Source organism: Lithobates pipiens, unplaced genomic scaffold, assembly GCF_037356315.1.
Source record: "Lithobates pipiens isolate NorthernLeopardFrog02 unplaced genomic scaffold, aLitPip1_a1.2 Scaffold_13, whole genome shotgun sequence".
NCBI classification, from domain to species: Eukaryota; Metazoa; Chordata; class Amphibia; order Anura; family Ranidae; genus Lithobates; species Lithobates pipiens.
This window is the reverse complement of record NW_027507718.1, coordinates 514438668-514462528: the sequence shown is the minus strand read 5'-3', so window position 1 is coordinate 514462528 and position 23861 is coordinate 514438668. Positions and strand designations below refer to the sequence as shown.

The 23861-nt window shown below is 43.5% G+C and overlaps 1 protein-coding gene across 1 annotated transcript in view; it reads left to right on the top strand.

Annotated features, from left to right (window-relative positions):
* Positions 1 to 23861, top strand: part of CYP26B1 (cytochrome P450 family 26 subfamily B member 1) — a 55617-nt gene that overhangs the window by 30313 nt on the left and 1443 nt on the right. The window contains exons 3-5 of the mRNA XM_077478072.1: positions 11309 to 11584; positions 15942 to 16097; positions 21630 to 21911. Coding sequence (XP_077334198.1) covers positions 11309 to 11584; positions 15942 to 16097; positions 21630 to 21911 — 714 coding nt within the window. The remainder of the gene's footprint in view (positions 1 to 11308; positions 11585 to 15941; positions 16098 to 21629; positions 21912 to 23861) is intronic.

The following is a 23861-nucleotide window of genomic DNA, read 5'->3' as shown; positions in this document are numbered from 1 at the left end:
CCTCTTAGGAGATCTCTTACCGCTTCTCATGTGTGTGTATGCTACTTGTGGCACGTGCAGTGTGAACTGCAGTAACCCAGGAGCTCAACCCCCCCCCCCTCCTTACCAGTCCGGACTGCTCCCTTAAAGCGGCAATCCTCCTGTAGTCTAGCTTCACCATCAGCCTCTTTTTATAGCTGCCGCAAGAGAACCAGTCACCGAGCTTACCGCAACCAAATCATTTTTATTTATTTCCTACAAGCACTTCCAGAAAAATTTACCCATCCTCGGAAAGTCACCAATTCCGCTAGTGCCTAGAGAGTCTTCCTCTGATACAAAAAGGGTACGCCACTTGCCCCCCAACTATAGCTGGCCATCACGGTAATGCCGCGTACACACAATCGGAATTTTCATCGGAAAAAGCTCTGATTGTTTTCCCGACGGAATTCGGCTCAAGCTGTCTTGCCTACACACGGTCACACCAAATTCTGATCGTTTATAACGCGGTGACGTACAACACGTACGACGGGACTAGAAAAAGGAAGTTCAATAGCCAGTAGCCAATAGCTTCTGTCTCGTAGTTGAATCTGAGCATGCGTGATTTTTGGCATGTCGGAATTGCATACACACGATCAGAATTACCGATAGAAAGTTTTTCTGTCGGGAAAATTGAGAACATGCTATCAATTTTTGGCTGGCGGAAATTCGGACAGCTAAATTCCGATGGAGCATACGGTTGCAATTTCCGATGAAAAGCTCTCATCGGTCTTTTTCTGGCCAGAATTTCTGACCGTGTGTGCGCGGCATTAGAAGCATTGGAAGGCTAACAACAGTTATAAACAAGGTCAAGGATAAATTCTTCCTCTGCCACACTTGCTGGGCAGCCACCATTGGCTCATTCACCTCAGTCCACGCATGTTACGCGTTACAAAACGTGTGGCCTCTTTACACAACAATATGCATGTTCGGTGGGAGCAGGGCCCCATTCACACCTGAGCAACATAAAGGCGTGATCATAGGGTTTCTATTATATTCAAAGGAGCCTGAGCGTTGGGTCACTTGAAGCTTGGCACTCGAAAAAGTTCATGAGCTGTGTTTTGGCCAAAAAAAATTTTTTTTATATGTTTTCTTTGCCTAGTACCTACCTTTACATTGGCTAAAAATAATAAAAAAATAAAAATCCCCAACTACTTAAAGACATCCTACAAACCCCCTATAGGCTCACATAATGGTAGCATAACTGGTATGATATACACCATATTGTCAAAAGTATTGGGACACCTGCCTTTACACGCACATGAACTTTAATGGCATCCCATTCTTAGTCCGTAGGGTTCAATATTGAGTTGGCCCACCCTTTGCAGCTATAACAGCTTCACCTCTACTGGGAAGGCTGCGCACAAGGTTTAGGAGTGTGTCTATGGGAATTTTTGACCATTCTTTCAGAAGCCAGGTCAGGCACTGATGTTGGAGGAGCAGGCCTGGCTCGCAGTCTGCGGTCTAATTCATCCCAAAGGTGTTCTGTCGGGTTGAGGTCAGGATTCTATGCAGGCCAGTCAAGCTCCTCCACTCCAAACTCACCCATCCATGTCTTTCTGGACATTGAGCCCTCGTTCACACCAATGTAATTTGTCAAGCGATTTGACAGTTCCAAATTGCATGACTAGTCGCACCCTATTACCAGCAAAGGAACCATTTAAATTGCTCCGACTCATGTCACAGCGGCTTTGAAGAAGGTTCCTGCACTACTTTTTTTTTCCAATTTCATTGTGACTTACATAGTCTTCTGTTAAACAAAGTCACAAGCCTCAATGAAATGGGAGGTGCAAATTGCATCGATCTGCGCAATTTTAAAGCCGAACTGGTGTAAACCAGGGCTGAGGACTACTAGACAGCCTTCCCCGCCCTACTCCAAAAGTTACACTTTCAATAAAATGCATAAGCCTCTATTCACACTTGTGGGACTCCAAAGTCGTGCAATTTCCATTGCACAGGCCAGTCAAGTTTCCGCTACTCCAAACTCGCTCATCCATGTCTTTATGGACCTTGCATTGTGCACTGGTGCGCAGTTGGAACAGGAAGGGGCCACCCCCAAAGTGTTCCCACAAAGTTGGGTGCATGAAATTTTCCAAAATGTCTTGGTATGCTGACGCCTTAAGAGTTCCCATCACTGGAACTAAGGGGCCAAGTCCAACCCCTGAATAACAACCCCACACCATAATCCCCCCTCCACCAAATGATTTGGACCAGTTGATGGGCAATAATGCGTAAGTCTTTTTAACTCTCTGGCTCTCCCTTTCTGGGTTGCATTAATTTGTGACTTTTATGGAGTTCAGCTTTCAACAGCAATTCCAGGCAAGCCTTGGGAACCACCAATCACCTTCAGACATTATGAGGTGGTATGACTCAGATTGGTGGAGTTGAGAAACTTATTAGAGCTGTTTTTTTGTATTACTATTTATTGTTATTAATTTTATGTAAGAATTCCTTTCATGGCCATGAGGGGTGTTCCAGCATCCACAGCAGGTGCTTTCCAGGATCACCAGAGTACAGACCTAGAAGATACTAATAAAGTAGGTTCCATCTTCTATGCATCTCAAGTCTTCATTTTCAGTGTTGACTGGAGAGTACATTTGACAAGATGCCCTGCACACCCTGAGCCATGAGGAACTTTTTTTTGTTGGAACCCATAAAAGCACCACTGTTTTATATCCTACATGTTTACTTTATATAGTGATTGACCTCATTTAAAGTCCCGCTGACCACTTTCCTTTCTCTTTGTCTAAAATTTGGGATGGAGGTCAATTACTTTTGGTGCCACATCATGGACCACATCATTCTTTATCGAGCCATGACAACGAAACCATCAGTGGTTGGCATGGCAATCCTCGCCTTAAAGAGATTATACAGAAGAAAGTTGACAAGCAGAGCAGAACAATAAAAATGCTAAAATGTCTGGCTCAGGGTAATTAGGCAAACCTGAAAATAGACCTTCTTCATAGAACTGGTTTGTCTGTGCCACGTGTTACATAGTCAGATTAAGCCTCCCCGTCTCCTCTGCTCCGCAGCACGTGAGTTGGGATATGTCAGAGGTTCCTTGGGTAGCAGCAACAGGAGGTCACACCCAAATGCTGGAGGGAGATCAATATAAGCAGAGCGGCTTACCTGGGAGAGATCCGTGCATTGAAAAGTGTGCTTTCTAAAACCTGCCACATTCCCCCCCCCCCCTCCCCCAACAAAAAAAAAAATCTATTCTGTTTTCTTTTATAGTATCAAATTGATCAGATTATTGTAGTAAGGCAATATACAGATTATGGATGGTGTGGAAAGTGTGGTAGCTATTCATTAGGTCCAGCTGGGGCTGAAGTCTTCTATGTCTAGGATTTAATAGAATTGTATGATGATCATGTCCACTGGTCGTCCATGTTGGAGGTGTAGCATTCTATGTATAGAGTGTAAAAAAATTATATTATGATCGTGTCCAGTTGGGGCTGAAGTCTTTTATGTGTAGAGTATAATAGAACTGTATGATGATTATGTCTAGTTGTCGGCCATGTTGGAGGTGTAGTGTTCTATGTATGGAGTATAATAGAATTGTACGATGATCATGCCCAGTGGTGGGTTATGTTGGAAGTGTAGTGTTCTATGTATGGAGTATAATAGAATTGTACGATGATCATGCCCAGTGGTGGGTTATGTTGGAAGTGTAGTGTTCTATGTATAGAGTGCGATATACTGTAATTGTATGCTGATCATGTCCAGTGGTCAGCCATGTTGGAGGTGTAGTGTTCTGTGTATGGAGTATAATAGAATTGTATGATGATCATGTCCAGTGGTGGGTCATGTTGGAGGTGTAGTGTTCTATATATAGAATATAATGGAATTGTATGATAATCATGTTCAGTGGTGGGTCATGTTGGGGGTGTAGTGTTCTATGTATGGAGTGTAATAGAACTGTATGATGATCATGCCCAATGGTGGGTCATGTTGGGGGCGTAGTGCTCTATGTATAGAGTGTAATAGAATTGAATAATGATCATGTCCAGTGGTTGGTCATGCTGGAGGTGTAGTGTTCTATGTATAGTGTGTAATAGAATTGTATGATGATCATGTCTAGTGGTTGATCATTTTGCAGGTGTAGTATTCTATGTATAGAGTGTAATAGAATTGTATAATGATCATGTCCACTGGTCGGCCATGTTGGGAGGTGTAGTGTTCTATGTATTGAGTGTAATAGAATATATCATGATCATGTCCAGTGGTGGGTCATGTTGGAGGTGTAGTGTTCTATGTATAGAGTGTAATATATATCATGATCATGTCCAGTGGTCGGCCATGTTGGGGGAGTAGTGTTCTATGTATGGAGTGTAATAGAATTGTATAATGATCATGTCCAGTGGTGGGTCATGTTGGGGGGGTGTAGTGTTCTATGTATGGAGTGCAATAGAATTGTATGATGGTCATGTCCAGTGGTGGGTCATGTTGGAGGTGCAATGTTCTATGTATAGAGTGTAATAAAATTGTGTTATGATCAGGGCTAGTGATTGGCCATTTTGAAGGTGTAGTGTTCTATGTATGGAGTGTAATAGAATTTTATGTTGAATATGTCCAGTGTCGGTCATGTTGGGAGTTGTAGTGTTCTATGTTTTGAGTGTAATATATATCATGATCATGTCCAGTGGTCGGCCATGTTGGGGGAGTAGTGTTCTATGTATGGAGTGTAAAAGAATTGTATGACAATCATGTCCAGTGGTCGGCCATGTTGGGGGTGTAGTGTTCTATATATATATAATATAATGGAATTGTTCAGTCGGTGATCATGTCCAGTTGTTGAACATGCTGGATATAAAGTGTTCTATGTACAACACAACTGTTTAATATCACATTGAATTTTCAACTTATGCGAATGTGATAATGTGGCCTCCTAATCCTTGTGCAAAGAGCAATGATAACGCAATCTGCAGTATTGGAGCTAAACCAATCAAATTTCAGTTTGCTGCAGTCTCTGCCGAGATCATTTCTGATTGGCTGCACTAATTGCTCTTTGCACCCGCGCCGAGTGAACCTGAAAGCGTCCACATCATGTATAGGTCCGCATACACAAGAGCGGCGTCTGGGAAAATTGTTTTCAGATGTTGGCAGTTCTCTGCTATTATTACATAATTCTCATATTAGGGTCTGGCTCCCGAAAAGGAGAATTTTGTCTATCAGAAAAGAAAAATCACTGTTTGGTCCGTTTGGTTTAGTTTTCAGCTGTTTAAAGTTTACAGCAATTTAGTAGACTTTAAGATTCCCGTATTATTCTAAACCTTGCTTATGTTACTGAACTGCCGCTTTCATCTTCATGGATTTAGAACGTTTAGAGGAAATCACAAGAACTGTTTGTTTCTAAAATCTCTGTTTCAGACAAAAATGTACGGAAATATTTGAATATTTAAAATTTGCTCCTCTGCATTTCATGGCTCTCTCCAAAGACATGCTGGTGCGTTCATTGGCTCCTGTCTAAATTGGCCCTTGTATGTGTATGATGTGAGTTAGGGACCTTAGGTTGTAAGATCCTTGAGCACAGGGACTGATATGAATGTACAATATAATAATATGTACATTTTGGCCACTATATAAATACCTGTAATAAATAAAAAAATAAAATGAATCTGAAACAGGAAGACTCATCATGGTGCCAAAGTAGCTTTCTCTGCTGCATGAGCCTTGTTTTAGGGAAGATATCATAAGAATTGTTTTAGGACCAATTCACACCATGAATCGCACAGGAACGTGCTTGTACATTGTTTTAAGGAAGTTAAAGTATCTGTAAAAGCTGAAGATTTTTTACCTTTATGCAGTGCATCAAGGAAAAAAGAAAACTTCTGTGTGCTGCTCTCCCCATATCCCCCCCCCCCAATACTCACCCGAGCCCCCTCTCGATCCAGCGATGTGCACAGGAGCCTCGACTGCCCTAGGTCTCTCTTTCCTCATTGGCTGAGACAGCAGCAATAACAGCCAGTGAGCCAATGAGGAGAGAGCTGGGGGCTGGGCCCAGTCACAGCTCTATGTGTCTTATGGATGCTTAGAGTGGGACTCGGGAGCGCACATGCACCAGTGCCCCCATAACAAGTGGATTGCTGTTGGAAGCACTGGTCATGGGGGAGGAACCAGGAGTGCTGGCGAGGGACGCGAGAAGAGGAGGATCTGGGCTCCTCTGTGCAAAACCATTACACAGAGCAGGTAAGTATAACATGTTTGTTATTTAAAAAAAAATGAACCCTTAATATCACTTTAACAGACACATTGTTTCTTTTAGGAAAAGTAATAGATAGGTACTGCATTTCTTTTTAGGCTTGTTTTCCCACTGCTGTGACCCAAAAGTCCTGCAATTTTCTTGCAACTTAATGTGACTTTCATGCAACTTTGATGTTTTGCACCTTTGGCAAATCATACCAGTACAGAGTGTGACACATATTATTGACCTAACAAAACCCTTTGAAGTCGCAGCCAAGGTTGCAAAGATAAGACAAAAAAAATGACTTCCTTGTGACTTTTGTGATTTTAACATTGCATTCACTCATGTCACAAGGAAGACGCAGCAAAGTAGTGCAGGAACTAATTTTTATTTCTTGTTTGTTGCTATGACTTGCGTCTCAACAATTAAGACGGCGCCCATTGAAGGTAGGAGATACATTGGGTTAGGGAAGGTAAGAGATACATTGGGTTAGGAAAGGTAAGCGGTACTTTGGGTTACAGAAGGTTGGAGATACATCAGGTTAGGGAAGGCAACAAATACAGTGGGTTAGGGAAGGTAGGAGATACATTAGGTTAGGGAAGGTAAGATATACATTGGGTTAGGAAAGGTAAGAGATACCATTCCTAAAACCAATAATTGGGGGTCATTGGGAAGAATTCTTCCATACAGTGGTGGTCAGAAAGCCACCCTTACAGACACCTAAAAAAAATCACTGGTATCATGCAGCTGGCCCTGCCAAGTTACATTTACCCCGTGACTTTGCAGGCACCATAAAAAGAGAGGAACTCCTAGCAACCTTTGGAGGAACCCTAAATCTCCGCAGAACCCTCATTAAGAATTGCTGCTCTAGAACTTACGCATAATATGATTATCACACTTATCCACAATAAGTTAAAAAGCCTAGAGCAACCCAATGCTTGCAAACCAGCCAATGTTCTAATCATACAGCTCACCCATATGCATACAACCTCATATGTCCAGGAGGGGGAGAACTAATGCTTTAGCCGCTTAAGGACCAGGCGCCATCATTATACTGTGGTAGGTTGATTCTTCTGGGTGAATCGCCGTAGGTGTACATTGGCCCATTTAAGTGTGATAGGCGTGACTCGCGATCGCTCCACTGAGAGATGCGGTCATGATCAAGATGTTGATTGCATAGTGACTTTTTAGGAATCCAGGCAAAATGACCTTCGGGTTTGGCTGGCCAATCAACGGTTTGTTCTTCGGCAGTCTCCTACTGTCAACTGAAAAAAAAAACCTTAGACAGAGGCCACGTGACTTGTGCCCTGGCACTGGCCACTTGACTGACCATGGAAAGAATGCAGAGTTTGGCAAATAATTGATTGTTTTGTTTTTTACGGTCATTTTGATATCACCACAATATACGCAACGCTTTACATATACAGTATATTGTATATTCACATCAGTCCCTGCCCTTCAAGGAGCTTACATTCTAAGGTCCCTACCTCACAGTCATACATACTAGGGCCAATGAACTTACCAGCATGTCTTTGGAGAGTGGTAGGAAACCCACGCAAGCACAGCATGCAACATGCAAACTCTATGCAGATGGTGTCCTGGTTGGGTTTTGAACCGAGGATCCCAGTGCTGCAAGGAAGACTTTATAGCAGATAGTAGGAATGTTCTTTGACTTTGACCCAATTTAATGGTGGAAAAGTTAAACTTTTCAGTATCGATCCCTTTCCTTAAACCTAGAACAGTTGAATGTGTTCTCTGCAACAGGAATAACAAGTTAGTTAATTCTTAGCAATAGAAACGTGATCCAACAAACACAAGGTCAGCAAAAGGTCTTTATTAATGTGGCATTAAATTGTGCCAAAATACCACATCTTAAGTACGCCACTAGTGTAACAATCATGTTTTAGAGAAAGCGTTGGTTATCTAATTCCAAGTGGACATGGCAGTTCATTTCGTACTCAAAGCTTGTATCAAATCCAGCCAGGAATAATCTGGTAGCAACGTCTCCAAAAAAATAAAATAAAAAAATTGGCAGCACACATATTCGACATTCGAAGTGCGAACGCTTTAGGCTGAACTTCACAAAACGGACACTAGAGGGTGCACTGCTTGTATTTTACACGGATCCCAGATCTGGTTTGATACTTTTTAATTGCTCGAGTTTCTTTTTCCAGCTGTATGTTTTTAAAGTGTTGATTTTAAATGGCTGCGCTGTTCCTGAGTGACTTGTGCTTTGTCTAGCAAGGTGTTACTATAAAAAATAATACATGTGGTAAAAAAAAAAAAAAAAAAAAAAAGGGCAGACCTGACTTTTTATTATTTGTATTATCATACAGTGTATATAGTGGCAACAGTTTGCACAGCGCTTTGCAAAATAAAAGGAGACAGTACAGTTACCATACAATGCAATTTAAGACAAGAGGGGAAAAAACTGGCCATAGATGAGTCGGTTTTTGGGTTGAATGGAAAAAAACTGATCTGTTCAAGTTCAAGGTGGATGGAGGAATTCTAATGGTGGGGTAGTCGCCCTGCTGTACACAGATCAGTGCTGCAGGGCAGTTGTACAGAAGTCAATGGGTTAATCGACTTCTGTTCCACCCCAGTGCCCATATGTGGACTGAAATTCAACTGGTTCCTGCTGAACCAGATGAATTTCGATCCATCTATGGGCAGCTTAGGGAGGGACCTGCACCCAAGAGCTTGCAATCTAAAACAGGGATCTCCAAACTTTCTAAACAAAGGGGCCAGTTTACTGCACTTCAGACTGGATGGTGGCCATTGGAAGTAGAAATTGTCCTGGCGTTAGTGGGAGTAAACAATGCCTCTTTAGTACTAGGGGGAGGATAATACCCCATCATTGGTGTCAGTTGGACGAATAGTACCCTGTCAGTGTCAGTGGGAGGGATAATGCCTTGTCATTGGTGTCAGTGGGAGGAATAGTGCCCTGTTGGTGTCAGTGGGAGGAATAGTGCCTTGTCATTGGTGTCAGTGGGAGAAATAGTGCCTCATCGTTGGTGTCAGTGGGAGTAATAGTGCCCCATTGTTGGTTTCAGTGCAAGAAATAGTGCCTCATCGTTGGTGTCAGTGGGAGGAATAGTGCCCCATTGTTGTCAGTGGGAGGAATAGTGCCCCATTGTTGTCAGTGGGAGGAATAGTGCCCCATTGTTGTCAGTGGGAGGAATAGTGCCCCATTGTTGTCAGCGGGAGGAATAGTGCCTCATCGTTGGTGTCAGTTGGAGGAATAGTGCCCATTGATATCAGTGGAAGGAATAGTGCCCCATCATTGGTGTCAGTTGGAGGAATAGTGCCCTGTCATTGGTATCAGTGGGGAGAATAGTGCCCGGTTGTTGGTGTCAGTGGAAGAAAAAGTGTTCCATCAATGGTGTCAGTTTGAGAAATATTGCCCCCCCCCCCCATCATTGGCATCAACGGAAAAAATAGTGCTCCATTGTTGATGTCAGTAGCAGGAATTATGCCACATTGTTGGTGTCAGTGGGAGGAAAAGTGCCCAAAGGGCCAGGTAAAGGCATCCAAAGGGCCGCAGTTTGGAGACCTTTTTGCCATGAGCCGCGGTGTCCTGCAGCATCCTTTTCTTAAGACCATAGCGCGTTCAGTTCAGCAACTTTCAAATGTACTCAGCAGCAGTTGAGACAGGTTGTGCTATGACAGGGAAGCAAAAGCATGGAAGTATCCCAATGACTTACAGACCAAGGAGAAAAATGGGTTGTTTGGATAAAAAAATAATAGAACTTGAGATTTCAAAAACTTTAATATTGTTAAAAACTAAAAACTATTGTTGGCCTACAGGTTAAAAAAAAGCCACCAAAGACACTTAAGAACTCCGAAACGCCATGAATGCTGCAAGCAATGCTCAGAATTAGGAGCATTACAAGAGGCTGTTCATGGCCGTGCTTACACAAAAGTATAATAAGTGCCCATCTTCACCTATTAAGGCCCATTTACTTCCATATGAAGCATTAATGTATGTTATGTGGCCCGTTAATGTGTGTTGCATTAAGGCATCCCAATGAAATGAATTGTCTGCCAACATACCCCAAATGGACATATGCAAGCACAATATTCCCAACGCACACATTCCTGAAATGTCTGTAAATGTAACTGGATGCTGCAGCGACCACCGGCTGGATACCGCAGACTTCCAAAGCAGAACGTATGTCACCAGCAGACCAAGGATCTCCAAAGCATGCCTGATGAAGGGGTTCTGCAAGGCTCCAAAAGGGTTCTTCTGTCATTATGATGTGATCTCTGAATAAAGCTTTGGACCTGCTTTGGAGATCCTTGGTGTGCTGGTGACATGCTTTCTCCAAATAGACATGCAATACACTACCGCTTGACTACTGTGCATTGTCCTGCATTGCGACTCGTGTGCTGGGGTGCCATTCATCATAAGGGACACCACAACAAAGTAAAGCGTGTTACATAAATTACCACAACAGGTTAGTGTTTAATGGGCCCTAAGTTGAGTACTACTTACATGATGCCAATACTTATTATAGGTAATAGTTTAGCTAAAGATACACTCCACCAAAGGAAGACAGTTGGCCATAGTGAGATTCATTAGGAACAGTTTTATTAACTTGCCAACCATACAAATGAAAGCTTGCATTTTTCTGTCTCTTGAGTTAGCCAATGCATGTCAGGACTTTAACACCAAATATTCTGCAAACAAAACCCAGCAAACAAGACGTATGGTGAACGTGTCTCCTAAGCCAGGAAAGTCTTACATGTATAGACGCCTGCTGACTACGGGGGAAATTTTCACATTTACACATTACTTGTGTTTCTTGTTCAGACTGACAAATCTCCTCCCTCATTTTGGGTTTCTGCTCTCCAATCCCTCATGTTTCAAGGAGCTGAACTTTATTTTGGCTCACCAAGGAGTACGCTTACATTACATTACACACAAGGTTCCGCACTTGCCAAACAGCACTGTAGGCCGGCTAGGCCAGAACCTGGCTTGGCTCGCCTTTCTGCAGTAGGCGTAGCTTCCCCTTGCTGTTGATTTTATAGTGTCTTCTTCTGCCATGAATAAGTCTGAATGAATCTTGAGCTTGATGAATATATTGTGTTCTTGTCTGCCTCTCATAGGTGTTCTCGAAAATATTCAGCCATGAAGCGTTGGAGACCTACCTCCCGAAAATACAGCTGGTCATCCAAGACACATTACGGGTGTGGAGCAGCAGTCCCGATCCTATCAATGTCTACTGTGAGGCTCAGAAGCTGACCTTCCGCATGGCCATCAGGGTTCTGCTGGGTTTCAGGCTCTCTGACGAGGAACTGAATATCTTGTTCCGGGTGTTTCAACAGTTTGTCGAAAATGTATTCTCGCTGCCAGTGGATATCCCTTTCAGTGGTTATAGAAGGGTAGGTATCCATAAATCTTTTGCAGTCTTTGAAAGTAGTCAATGCATTTTTAAGAATTAAGAGAGAGGTTCTGTGTAAAAGATCAATTCACCCGAAAATTCATATTTCAGTTTTTGGTAGATGCTGGAGATTTAAACCACCTAGGATTTCCCAGCTCTGTACACCTGCACCCCAAAAATGAGAAAAAGTTCCATGGATGCCGGTACCGCCACTTGGGGCCAGGTCCCAGGAAAATGTGGATGACTTATTGTTATTTACTCCAAGTGGGCAGTGTATGTCAGGGCACAGTCTGTCCCCTTTCCCTTGGGGACCATGTGCCCGTCACATACTGCACACATGTATGACAGGCCACTGGTGCATGGGGTGATTAGGCACACCCAGCGCACCCAGTGTGCCGGCCTATGAGAGTAGAAGCCTGTGCATGTCCCACACTCCTACAGCAGCCCTTCCCTTGTCTCTTCCTGTAAATCAAGATCAGCTGGGATTGGTTTTCCGAGCCAGTTGTTACTGTTCAGCCACACTGAGAAGGCCCACAGATGTCATGGATGTTTATGCAATGGTCTTTCTGTAATATAGCCCTGTTGTAGTTGGCCCTTTGACCCTTGTATTAAGGTGTGCTAAGCCTGGACAGCTCAAGGATAAACTTTATACTGCACATGTGTAAATCACGTGTTCCCTCTCACATTAATTGTCCTTTTTTTTAAAGAGGCCACAAGAGCACCAAGGGATTTGAACTTTTTACATCTTTCCAATCCAACCACCTGAACTTGCAAGTTGGCCTCCTGACCAGGTGGACTGGATGCGATTGATCTTTCTGCCCCTATACTAGGGCCAGAGGTGTAAATAGAATCTTCAGGGCTCTGCAACCATGAAGGTTCTCCTGGCTGTAGGGGTCCATTGGTCCTTGGGGCCCTTTGCAGGAGCCACAAGCACTCTTTCCTCTGGTCCCGGGAGCCCTCCCCTCCAAGCTCAGGGCCTTCACACTGATCTTGGGGCCCTTTCCTCCTGTCGTGGGGCCCTTTATAAGCCCCGTTTCACTCTGCAGCGACATGTCATGTGACACATAGGGGTTAATTTACTAAAACAGAAGAGTGCAAGATCTGGTGCAGCTGAGCATGGTAGCCAATCAGCTTTTAAACATAAGCTTGTTCAATTAATCTTTTCAGAGCTGTACAAGATTTTGCACTCTCCATTTTTCATAAAGTCGCATGACAAATTAAAACAAGTTAATTTCAGTGGGTGCCATCTTAATTAATGTGACTCAAGTCTCAGTGGAAAAAAAAAGATTCCTGCACTGTTTCTACGACTTTAGTATGATTTGAGTGCCATAGACTGCAATGTTAGATCACAAAAGTCACAATCAAGTCGTCGCATGAAAATGGCAAGGAAATCGCAAGCACATCGCATTACTTTGGGTTTGCAGCAGTGTGGACCGAGCCTTACAATGGTCCCACAGCAGGGCCCATTCACATGTTCTGCATCGAGCCCCCTTCCTGCCTATTGGGGGGGGGGGGGTCCTCTCATGGTGGCGGAAGGCCAGGGCATAGTCCCAAGTGCGACCTTTGCAACCCAGGTAGTTCCCCCACAGAGTGCCCCAATGGGTTACCATGCACATAAAAAAAAATGCAACTACGGTTGTCTCCGAGTGACATCAAAAGTGATTCATCCTGTAATGATTTACGGCGTCCTGATGTGTCAGTTTTGCTTATAAATATTTTAGGATAATGAGGTTTATAGGCTAAGCCGCTCATATAAAAGAGGCATGAACGAGAACAGGAGCAAGTCATGAGAGAGACCGCATTCCAGGCAGATGACTAATGGATAAAACCAATTAATTTTTTAGTTCAGGATTAAGTCAAATGCTGCTTAAGTCATGGAACGTAGAAACCTTTTTTTGTTCTCTGATCACCTCTGAAATACCTGCTGCTTTAATAGATTTTAGGGCAGTACGAGACGTCAGTACGAGACATGAAGAACCTCGTAAAAAAAGAACTTCTTGGCGTTCACTCAGACAAGTGTCATATCAACCATTTTTTATTTTTTTGGGGGGGAGGAGGGAATGTTGTTAAAGACTTACTATTATCAAAATAGTCAAAGGTAATTTTATAGTTATCTGTGGACTGTGGTGGCCGGTATCGCCCACCATCCATAATCCCTGTCTATGTTCTCTCCCTCATTGTGGAGTTTTGGGGTTTCTTGCCCTCATTGGAGTGTTCCTGCTCCTCTTTTTGATGTTATTTCATATGATGTTTGTTTATCATCATATAAAATAAACTAAAAAGGGCATTGAAGTCTGTTCATATAAATAATGTGGAGGATATGATATTCTAAAGGAGTTATCAGGATTCCTCTTGGTGCCATATACATTAGAATGGTGATATGCTATTCTTTGATAAGGTATTAGCATTTTGTTAAAGTGTAGCACTAATAGCAGTGGTAGTTGCAATGGGGTAGCCATAAGCCATTGGACTGAGATGCTTAGGGCTATCCCATGTGCATGTTTGACCACTAGAAGTACTAAAGAGCCAGCTGGTTTTTAGGAGACCCTATGACCAATTCAGAGGCAAAACTAGAACCCTCAGGTCCCCCCAGTGCAAGAAACCTTGAAGGGCCCCCCTGACCACCAGGGACCTTTCCATCAGTCCCACTTCCTTTCCATTGGTCCTGGGGGCCCTTCCCTTCCCTTTGAGCCTGGGGCCCTTCCACCCAAACCCTTTGAAACCATGAAGGGCCCCCCTGACTACCAGGGCCCTTTGCATCGGTCCCAGGTCCTTTCCATTGGTCCTGGGGGCCCTTCCTTTTGAGCCTGGGACCCTTCCACCCAAGCCCTGGGCCCTTCCTAACGATCCCAGGGGCCCTTTATAAGCTGCGACTTGTCATGCATCTTTTGACACCATTCAATTCCACATTTATTTCATTGGTTACCATCCCAATGAGTGCAACCCAAGTAGCAGCGACAAATAAAAAAAAAAAGGTTCCTGCACTACTTTTCTGTGACTTTGGTGCAATTTGAGTGCCATAGACTGCAATGTCAAATCACAAAAGTCGCAAAGCCTACTGGTTGAACTGGATGGACTGGTGTCTTTTTCCCTAACTCTTGTTTCTAACTATGTAACTAGGGGGTAGATTTACTGAAACTAAAGCCCCCCCCTCCCCCCGACCGCCAGGACCCTTCCCACTAAACCTGAAGCCCTTTACTCCCCTAGTGGGGCCCTTTATAAGGCTAGGTTCACATTGCTGTGACATATCAAGCAACTTGCGACACATAGGGGTTGATTTACTAAAACCGGGGAGTGCAAAATCTGGTGCAGCTGTGCATGGTAACCAATCAGCTTCTAACTTCAGCTTGTTCGATTAAGCTTTGACAAGAAAAAAAACTGGAAGCTGATTAGTTTCTTTGCAGAGTTGCTCCAGTTTTAGTAAATTAACCCCTATGCAACTATGCAAGCAAGTCGCAAAGAACATGGCAAACAAGTAGCACCACTTTGGGTTGCAGCAGTGTGAACCGAGCCTTACTGCTCCGAAGCGGGACTCTTTCACATGTTCTACAGTGGGTTTCATTCCTACTGTCTTGGGGCCCCCCACAGTGGCAGAACGCATGTCACAAGTGCAACCTTTTGCGACCCCGGTAGTTTCGCCACTGGACCAACTTAAAAAATTGCAGCCAAATACACAGAAAAAAAATAACTTTCAAATGCTAACATGCAGAAAATCTTACAATACATGAATCACGCCTCTGAACTGTGCGATTCCAGCATATCAGAAGTAATATGTTTATATGCAAATCTTAATTAGTGAATCAGCAGATCTTCTGATTTGATCCAAAGGGCTAATTATCATTTTGCAGTGATCTTCCAACCTGGCCAATTATAGCCCCCTCCTTGCACGTTTTAACCCAGCTTGGCTTGAAGGATTCCCTCCTTGTCTTGCAATTTATAGCCCTCCTTTCCAACTTTCACCTTCCTATGGTCATTGTGTGAGTCCTACAGAGTGGTGGCAGACTCTGGGATGGGCGAATGTCTCCTACCCTTTGTCAGCAACACATCACCCATCTAAGGTGAGCCTTAATATGATTAAGGACATGATGTAACTGAAAAAAGAAGCATTTTCAACCACTCCTCAATAGACCAAACATTGACAAGACATGGCCATAGATATTTATCTCCCTCTTCTAGCTGCTACAGATACTTAGTTGATGGTGCAGTACATATAGATTTGTAGGCATACCCTCTGACCACAGTAGAATGCATTTACTAAATTCTGTGTAAAATCCAAAAAAATGTACCTTCTATTGGCTATTTAACTTAGAAAAGTGGAAAATCTGTAGAGTGACATTCTGTTTATGTGCTTCATCCAGGGTATGCAAGCACGTGAGACGCTGCTGAAAGGTTTGGAGAAGGCGATCCAGGAGAAGCTGCAGAACACTCAGGGGAAGGACTACACGGATGCCCTAGATGTCCTTATCGAGAGTGGCAAGGAGCACGGCAATGAGCTGACCATGCAGGAACTGATGGTAATTATCCTTCTGTGAAATGCCAACCGAAAAAAGATTTTAGAGCCTTAATACACATTTAAATGAACCTGTATCAGGCAAAGCACATGGTTATGTTAACCAGTTGTTTTTTGGTTGGCTATTGTCCATATTGGTGGCAGATTTTCCCAAGCAGCGTCCCCTATATTCAAAGTTATTTTAGCATGTGATTTTCTCTGTTGCTTGCTGTTCCATTGTTGGTTTATTTCATCAATATATGAATTGGTGTATGTGCCCACTGGTGGCCATCTGTATTGCAGGGAATGTGGTGATTAGCCCCTCTCCTAAATGGCTGCAGAGATAAACTCATTGTTGTTTGTCATGCTGAAGGTGTTCAGCCCTCTCAGTGCAAGTTTATGAGTTGAGTTTGATAAAACACAATAAAACTGGCCCTATGCTAAACGATTTTCCATCCACACAAATGGCATGGATGGAGGAATTGCCATGACATTGCTGATAGTTCCAACTGTCAGAATACCCAAATAGTGCCTATAGCTAGATGCCTACTGGCGCTGTTATGCTGACAAGCCGGCAGATCCATCCACTGTAGTCTCTGGTAACTTGGTCATAGTCTCTGGTAACTTGGTCGTAGTCTCTGGTAACTTGGTCGTAGTCTCTGGTAACTTGGTCGTAGTCTCTGGTAACTTGGTCATAGTGTCTGATAACTTGGTCGTAGTCTCTGGTAACTTGGTCATAGTGTCTGGTAACTTGGTCGTAGTCTCTGGTAACTTGGTCATAGTGTCTGGTAACTTGGTCGTAGTCTCTGGTAACTTGGTCATAGTGTCTGGTAACTTGGTCGTAGTCTCTGGTAACTTGGTCATAGTGTCTGGTAACTTGGTCATAGTGTCTGATAACTTGGTCGTAGTCTCTGGTAACTTGGTCATAGTGTCTGGTAACTTGGTCGTAGTCTCTGGTAACTTGGTCATAGTGTCTGGTAACTTGGTCATAGTGTCTGGTAACTTGGTCGTAGTCTCTGGTAACTTGGTCATAGTGTCTGGTAACTTGGTCGTAGAGTCTGGTAGCTTGGCTGTAGTCTCTGGTATATTGGCAGTAGTCTCTGTTAGCTAGACAACAACCTCTGTCTCTTATAGCTTGGTAGCAATCTCTGATCGCTTGGCAGAAGACTCTGGTAGCTTGACAGCAGTCTCTAGTAGCTTGGTGGAATTCTATGGTAGCTTGACAGAAGTATTCAGACGATTGGCAGCCATAGCTGTAAGCTTGGCGGCAGTCTTTGGTAGCTTGTCATAGTCTCTGGTAACTTGGTTATAGTCTCTGGTAACTTGGTCATAGTGTCTGGTAACTTGGTCGTAGTCTCTGGTAACTTGGTTATAGTCTCTGGTAACTTGGCCGTAGTGTCTGGTAGCTTTCCCGTAGTCTCTGGTTGCTTGGCAGCAGTCTCTGGTAGCCAGACAACAATCTCTGGTTGCTTGGCACAGTCTCTGTTAGCTTGGTAGCAATCTCTGATCAGTTGGCAGAAGCCTCTGGTAGCTTGACAGCAGTCTCTAGTAGCTTGGCGGAGGTCTATGGTAGCTTGACAAAAGTACTCCGATGATTGGCAGCCATCGCTGTTAACTTGGCGGCAGTCTTTCGTAGCTTTTGGAAGTCTCTGATAGCTTGGCAGAACTCTCTGGATGCTTGACAGCAGTCTCTGGTAGCTAGAAAGCAGCCTCTGGTGGCAGTCTCTGGTCACTTGGCAGAAGCCTCTGGTCACTTGGCAGAAGCCTCTGGTAGCTTGAAAGTAGGCTCTGGTAGCTTGGCAGAAGTCTCTGGTCACTTGGCAGCAATCTCTGATTGTTTGGTGACAGTCTCTGGCATATGTGGGGCATGAGAGTGTCTTCGTCCCAGAATATATACATACAGAGAGAGAAATGCCCAAGGGACTTTCAGAGACACAAGCCAAAAAGTATAAAATGTACAACATGTATTAAATATTTAAACATATATTATACATACTGCTAAAATTGTTCTGGTAAACACAAACACATATACATAGATATCCATAATTACATAGATGAAAGCTTAGTTTACAATCCAGAGGGTGGATGCTTATGCAACACATTTCTCAACGCATTTCACGAGACAGTGCTCACTTCCTCAGGAGAGATATATATATAAACGTCTGAAACTAGAGACAAGGTTGTTAGGAAAAAAAACAAAGGGGGGGGGGGGGGGGAATAAAGGTGGAATTCACCATAATCCTCTTAAACTCCAAAAATGGTTAGCAGTCATATGGATTCTTAGTATCTGGTCAGCAATATCCTCTGTTTTGTAACCACAGTTAGCTAGAACACTAAACACATCAGTGGACTTGAGGGCTCATGACCACTGAAAATTCTGGTCTGTTGTTGGCTTAAAGTGAACTTGGGATTTGCCCATGCCGTATAGTATATCCAGGTTCCCAACATTTTATCCATACCTTCGTTTTACTCCCCACTGCTCCATTTATACACTGGAAGCAATATCCTATTTAAGTTACAAGTTATGGGAGTTGTAGCTCACACAGGCCTATAGGCTCCCTATAAATCGGTGATGATTGATTCTCTGTGACATGGAGGAGACCATGTTACTCTATGGCAGCCATTCTCAACCAGGGTTCCGTGGAAGTTCCTCTAGAAGTTGCTAGGGGTACCTTGAGCTGTGGCTGATGAACAACTTTTTTGATGGTGCCTACAGAGTTCAAGGTTCAGCATCACAAAGCCAGCAGCATGACACAAAATATATTTTTAGCTGTCTTTAAGGGTGGCATTCTGAACACCATTTTAAGGGGAACATGTTTCCTATTGACCCCCAGTGTAATGGGCATTGTTCTATTGAACCCTGATGAATTTGTTTTAGTAAGGGTTTCTCAAGACTTGAAAAATAATTTTTGGGGTTCCTCTAGGGAAAAAAGGTTGAGAAAGCCTGATCTATGGGGTTGACTTACTAAAGTCAAATTGACTTTGCACTTTGCAAAATGCAGTTGCACTCTGCAAGCACAGTTGCTCCCAGGACTTAATAAATGAGGTAAAGCTCCACCTTGCAAAGAATACCTAATAACATGCAAGGAAACAAACAACGGAAAAAAAAAAATTGGATGCTGGAAGTCAGCAGAACTTCTGCTCATTTACTAAGCTCTGGAGTACCTGCTCTTGCAGAGTACAACTGAACTTGCAAAATGCACAGTCTGTTTGCCTTTAGTAAATCAATCCCTATATTCCCTTAGACTCCAGGTGCTGAATGGCAATGGAGTAAAAACAATAAAAAAAAGAAGGTTTGTTCTGCTATATGGAGGTGTTAAAGCAAACCTGTTGCTCTACACTGAATGAAAGCACCTACTAAGTTCTTGACTCCAGTGAGGAAATGTTTTTGTCTGTTGCACTCTCCAAGAGGATAGAAAAGTTGGTTGACTGCCATTGGGGTCTATGGGCCACACAGGCAGCATATAATTCTGGCACCGTGAAAAATGAGACCTATACTGTAGTTCAGAACGGCTAAATCATTGGCAGGATGAGTACTAAATTTTTTAGCCCATCGATTATTGATGTCGACCTTGTCTTTCTATCCCCTCGCTGGGCATGGGAAGAGGCTGGCAGGGTACGTATCTTGCATGTACTTGCCTAGCAGCGAGCAGTTTGTCTAATCAAGAGATTAGCTGGTTCACAGTGCTGGATGCAGGTCTGATTACATCATATGGTAGTAATGGCAGCTAAATTAGTGACATGTTGGGGAAGCTTGCCCAGTGCACTTGGCACCATCCCAGGCAGCTCTCCATGCCAAGTACCCAGGCTGGCTGTACACTCCTAGCTCCTGATCAGCCGGGGAATGTTCTTGTGATGTGCAACGTGATGGCCTTTGTTGGCACACTGCATAGCTGGAACCTTTTTTTTTTTTTCTGGTTCCAAGTTCCAGGGCTGTCGTTTTCATAAGACCGTTAGATATGAACCATTATATGGCATGTTAAAAATAAATAATTTATCATATCAACATTTAAAAGTAACTAGCTACAACCACAAAACCATCACTACAATAAATAAATGACAACGTTGTCCCTCTCAAACACAGAATTCTAGACCACACTACCAAATGGTCTTCCCATATTGCACCAGTGTATTGATATGAAATTTAAATGCTCAAAAGTAACAGCCTTACAAGTCAACTACACAGCAGTCATAGGTACATTATATTGTTAAAAGTACTTTAATGGCATCCCGGTCTTAGTCTGTAGGGTTCAATGTTGAGTTGGCCCACCCTTTGCAGCTATAACAGCTTCAACTCTTCTGGGAAGGCCGTCTACAAGGTTTAGGAGTGTGTCTATGGGAATGTTTGAGGTCAGACACTGATTTTGGACGAGAAGGCCTGGCTCACAGTCATCCCAAATGTGTTCTATCGGGTTGAGGTCAGGATTTTGTGAAGGGCCAGTCAAGCACCTCCACTCCAAACTCGCCCACCCATGCCAGCAAAGGAACCATTCAAATTGCTGCGACTCATGTCACAATGGCTTTGAAGAAGGTTCCTGCATGACTTTTTTTTCCAATTTCATTGTGACTTGACACAATGAAATGGGAGGTGCAAGTCACACCTATCTGCACGATTTTAAAGCCGCATTGGTATGAACCAGGGCTGAGGACTACTAGACAGCCTTCTCCGCCCTACTCCAAAAGTTCCACTTTCAATAAAATCCATAAGCCTCTATTCACACTTGTGGGACTTCAAAGTCGTGCAATTTCCATTGCACAAGCCAGTCAAGTTCCGCCACCCCAAACTCGCTCATCCATGTCTTTATGGACCTTGCTTTGTGCACTGGTCCAAATCATTTGGTGGGGGGTTGGGATTATGGTTTGGGGTTGTTTTTCAGGGGTTGGGCAATTTTTGGGGAACAGTTTGGGGATGGCCCCTTCCTGTTCCAATATGGACAGTGCACAAAGCAAGGTCCATAAAGACATGGATGAGTGAGTTTGGGGTGGAGGAACTTGACTGGCCTCCACAGAGCCCTAAACCCCAACTCAGTAGGACACATTTGGGAGGAATTAGAGCAGGCCTTCTCATCTAACATCAGTGCCTGATCAAAGCTTAAAGGTTACCATACACAGCTGTACCAGATTCCAAGTGCTCCAGTTATAGTAAAACCCCCATTAAGTGATGTAGCGAGAATCAAGGTGGTGATGGCAGAAGAAGCCAACAACACCATCTCCCTTATTTCTGTATTGACAGTTTATCATTTCTTATGCAATATTGCATGTGCTATATTTATAGGTGTGCGCAGCCTATTGCATTAGGGTGTGCACCCCAAAGCTCAAACACACATTACTGATCTTGCATGATGTTCATTCAGAAAGAGAAGGGGCTAATAAATACATATTTACCGGCCCCTTCCCTCACTCATCCTAAAACAGCCCCGCAGCAACATCTGGAAGGAGGAGGGAGCCAGGGAAGTAGGGAGAATCTGTGCGCACGCCTATGGCTATAATTACAATCCCCCCGGGAAAATTGCAATTCCTCTTTAAAAAACTGTTATTTTTATTTTCTCCTGTACAGGATGGGACTCTGGAGCTGATCTTTGCTGCCCATGCCACCACCGCCAGTGCTAGCACATCGCTTATCATGCAGCTGCTGAAGCATCCAGCTGTTTTGGAGAAGCTGAGGGAAGAGCTGCGCAGCAATGGGATCCTGCACAATGGCTGCGTCTGCGAGGGGGCACTACGTGTGGACACCATTACCACCCTTCCTTACCTGGACTGCGTCATCAAAGAGCTGCTGCGGCTTTACAGCCCAGTCTCTGGAGGCTACCGGACCGTGCTGCAGACCTTTGAGCTGGATGTGAGTATTCATAGTTAACCATCTGGGCTTGGATTAAACAAGGTCTTTTCATTTTAAGAAGTGTCAGGGAGATTGATGGTTTTATTCATTGAGGAAAGAATCTGCACAGGCTTGCTCCACTGTGAGGCAAATGGGATGGTCACACACCAGGATCGGAAATCCAAGTGGAAATCTTTTTTTTGCAGTAAAATCCACCAAACACAGTCACAGGAGCTGGGAACAAATGTTAACGCATTTCATGCTAAACTGCGCTTAATCAGTTATGGTCATAATTAAGCGCAGTATAGTGTAAAAATCGTTAGCAAGATTTCTACTTGGATTTCCAATCCCGGTGTGCGGCTATTCCATTTGCCTCATGGCGTTTCTTGGTTTCCAAGCTGGGCCTACACCCAGTTTTGGGTCTGCCTATTGGGCACTGGGTGCCTACCTGGGGCAATGCATCTATAAATTGAACTTTCCAGGCCTGCTCTTGGTTCAAAGAATGGTAATGACTTCATGACTTCATTGCACCATTATACAGTATATTATGTAAAATGATAGTGTGTGGGCAGGAGATGTGCACTTTGGAATAGTAAAAAAAGTAAGGTTAAAAACATCCTCAGGAATTTACAACCTCATAACTCACAATAATCGGAAAAAAAAACCTTATAAAGTGTTGTCCAATTTTCTCTAATGGGGAAAAATTCCCATAATCAATAATCCACATCTAATAATTATCTATCATTTTTTAGCCAGCCAGTTATATTTTGTGCATTGAAAAACACATCCAGGCCTATTTTGAGTCGTTCTCTCTTTTCCCAACATAGAAGTGGCTTGTAAGGGAGGTCCAAGAGAGCCCCCTTGCTAGTAAGCTTGAGTGCCTTCTTTAGGGCCGATTGGTGGTCTGCGGTTAACATCACAAAACAACATCCAGTTGAAACCTGATTCAGAGAAACCCACCCAATCAATTATTTTATCTGAGTATAATAATATCAGGAGTGTATAGAGCAGGGGACTCCAAATTTTCTAAACAAATGGCCAGTTTACTGTCCTTCAAACCTTAAGAGAGGGCGCACTGTGGCCAATGGGAGAAAATGTCCTGGCCTCAGTGGGAGTAAACAATGCTCCATGATTGGTATTAGGGGGAGGAATAGTGCCCTATCATTGGTGTCAATGGGAGAAATAGTGCTCCATTATTGATGTCAATGGGAGGAGTAGTGCCCTATTATTGGTGACAATGGGAGGATTAGTGCCCCATCATTAGTGTCAATGGGAGGATTAGTGCCCCATCATGGTGTTAGTGGGAGAATTAGTGCCCCATAATTGGTGTCAATGGTAAGATTAGTGACCCATATTTGGCATCAATGGGAGGAATAGTATGCCATCATTGGTGTTGGTGGGAGAGATAGTGCCCCATTGTTGTCAGTGGCAGAAACTATATCAGCAACAGCGAGGGAAGTAATGTCCCATTTCTCATTGATTTTATTTCTTGATAAAAGCAAGCAAAGGGCCCCAGTTTGGAGACCGCTGGTATAGAGGATGTACATTTTTTGTAACTGGCTTTTGTACATTGCTCATCACAATTGTGAAAAGTAGAAGAGCCAAACAGTAAAGATAAGATAGTATATTCCCTGATAAAATAGGGCATATACACAATTAGCTCACCAATGCGTTACACTAGAGACCCTATTGTGTACCTCCATTTCTCCTCCTACTCCTCCATGCACCTGTAGCATTACCTATTTGCAAGCAGCCAAACAAGGATTTAGAGAAGCCTTTCTCAACCTTTTTGTTATACCCCAGAGGAAGCTTAAACTAATTTTCAGATCCCAGGGAACCCTTGCTAAAGCCAATTCATTGTAAGTCAGTGCAAACAATGCCCCCCAGAACTGTGGCCAATGGGAAAAATGTTCCCTTTACAGTAGTGATCAGAATGTCATCCTTACAGAGAGTTAAAAGGATCGTCGGTGT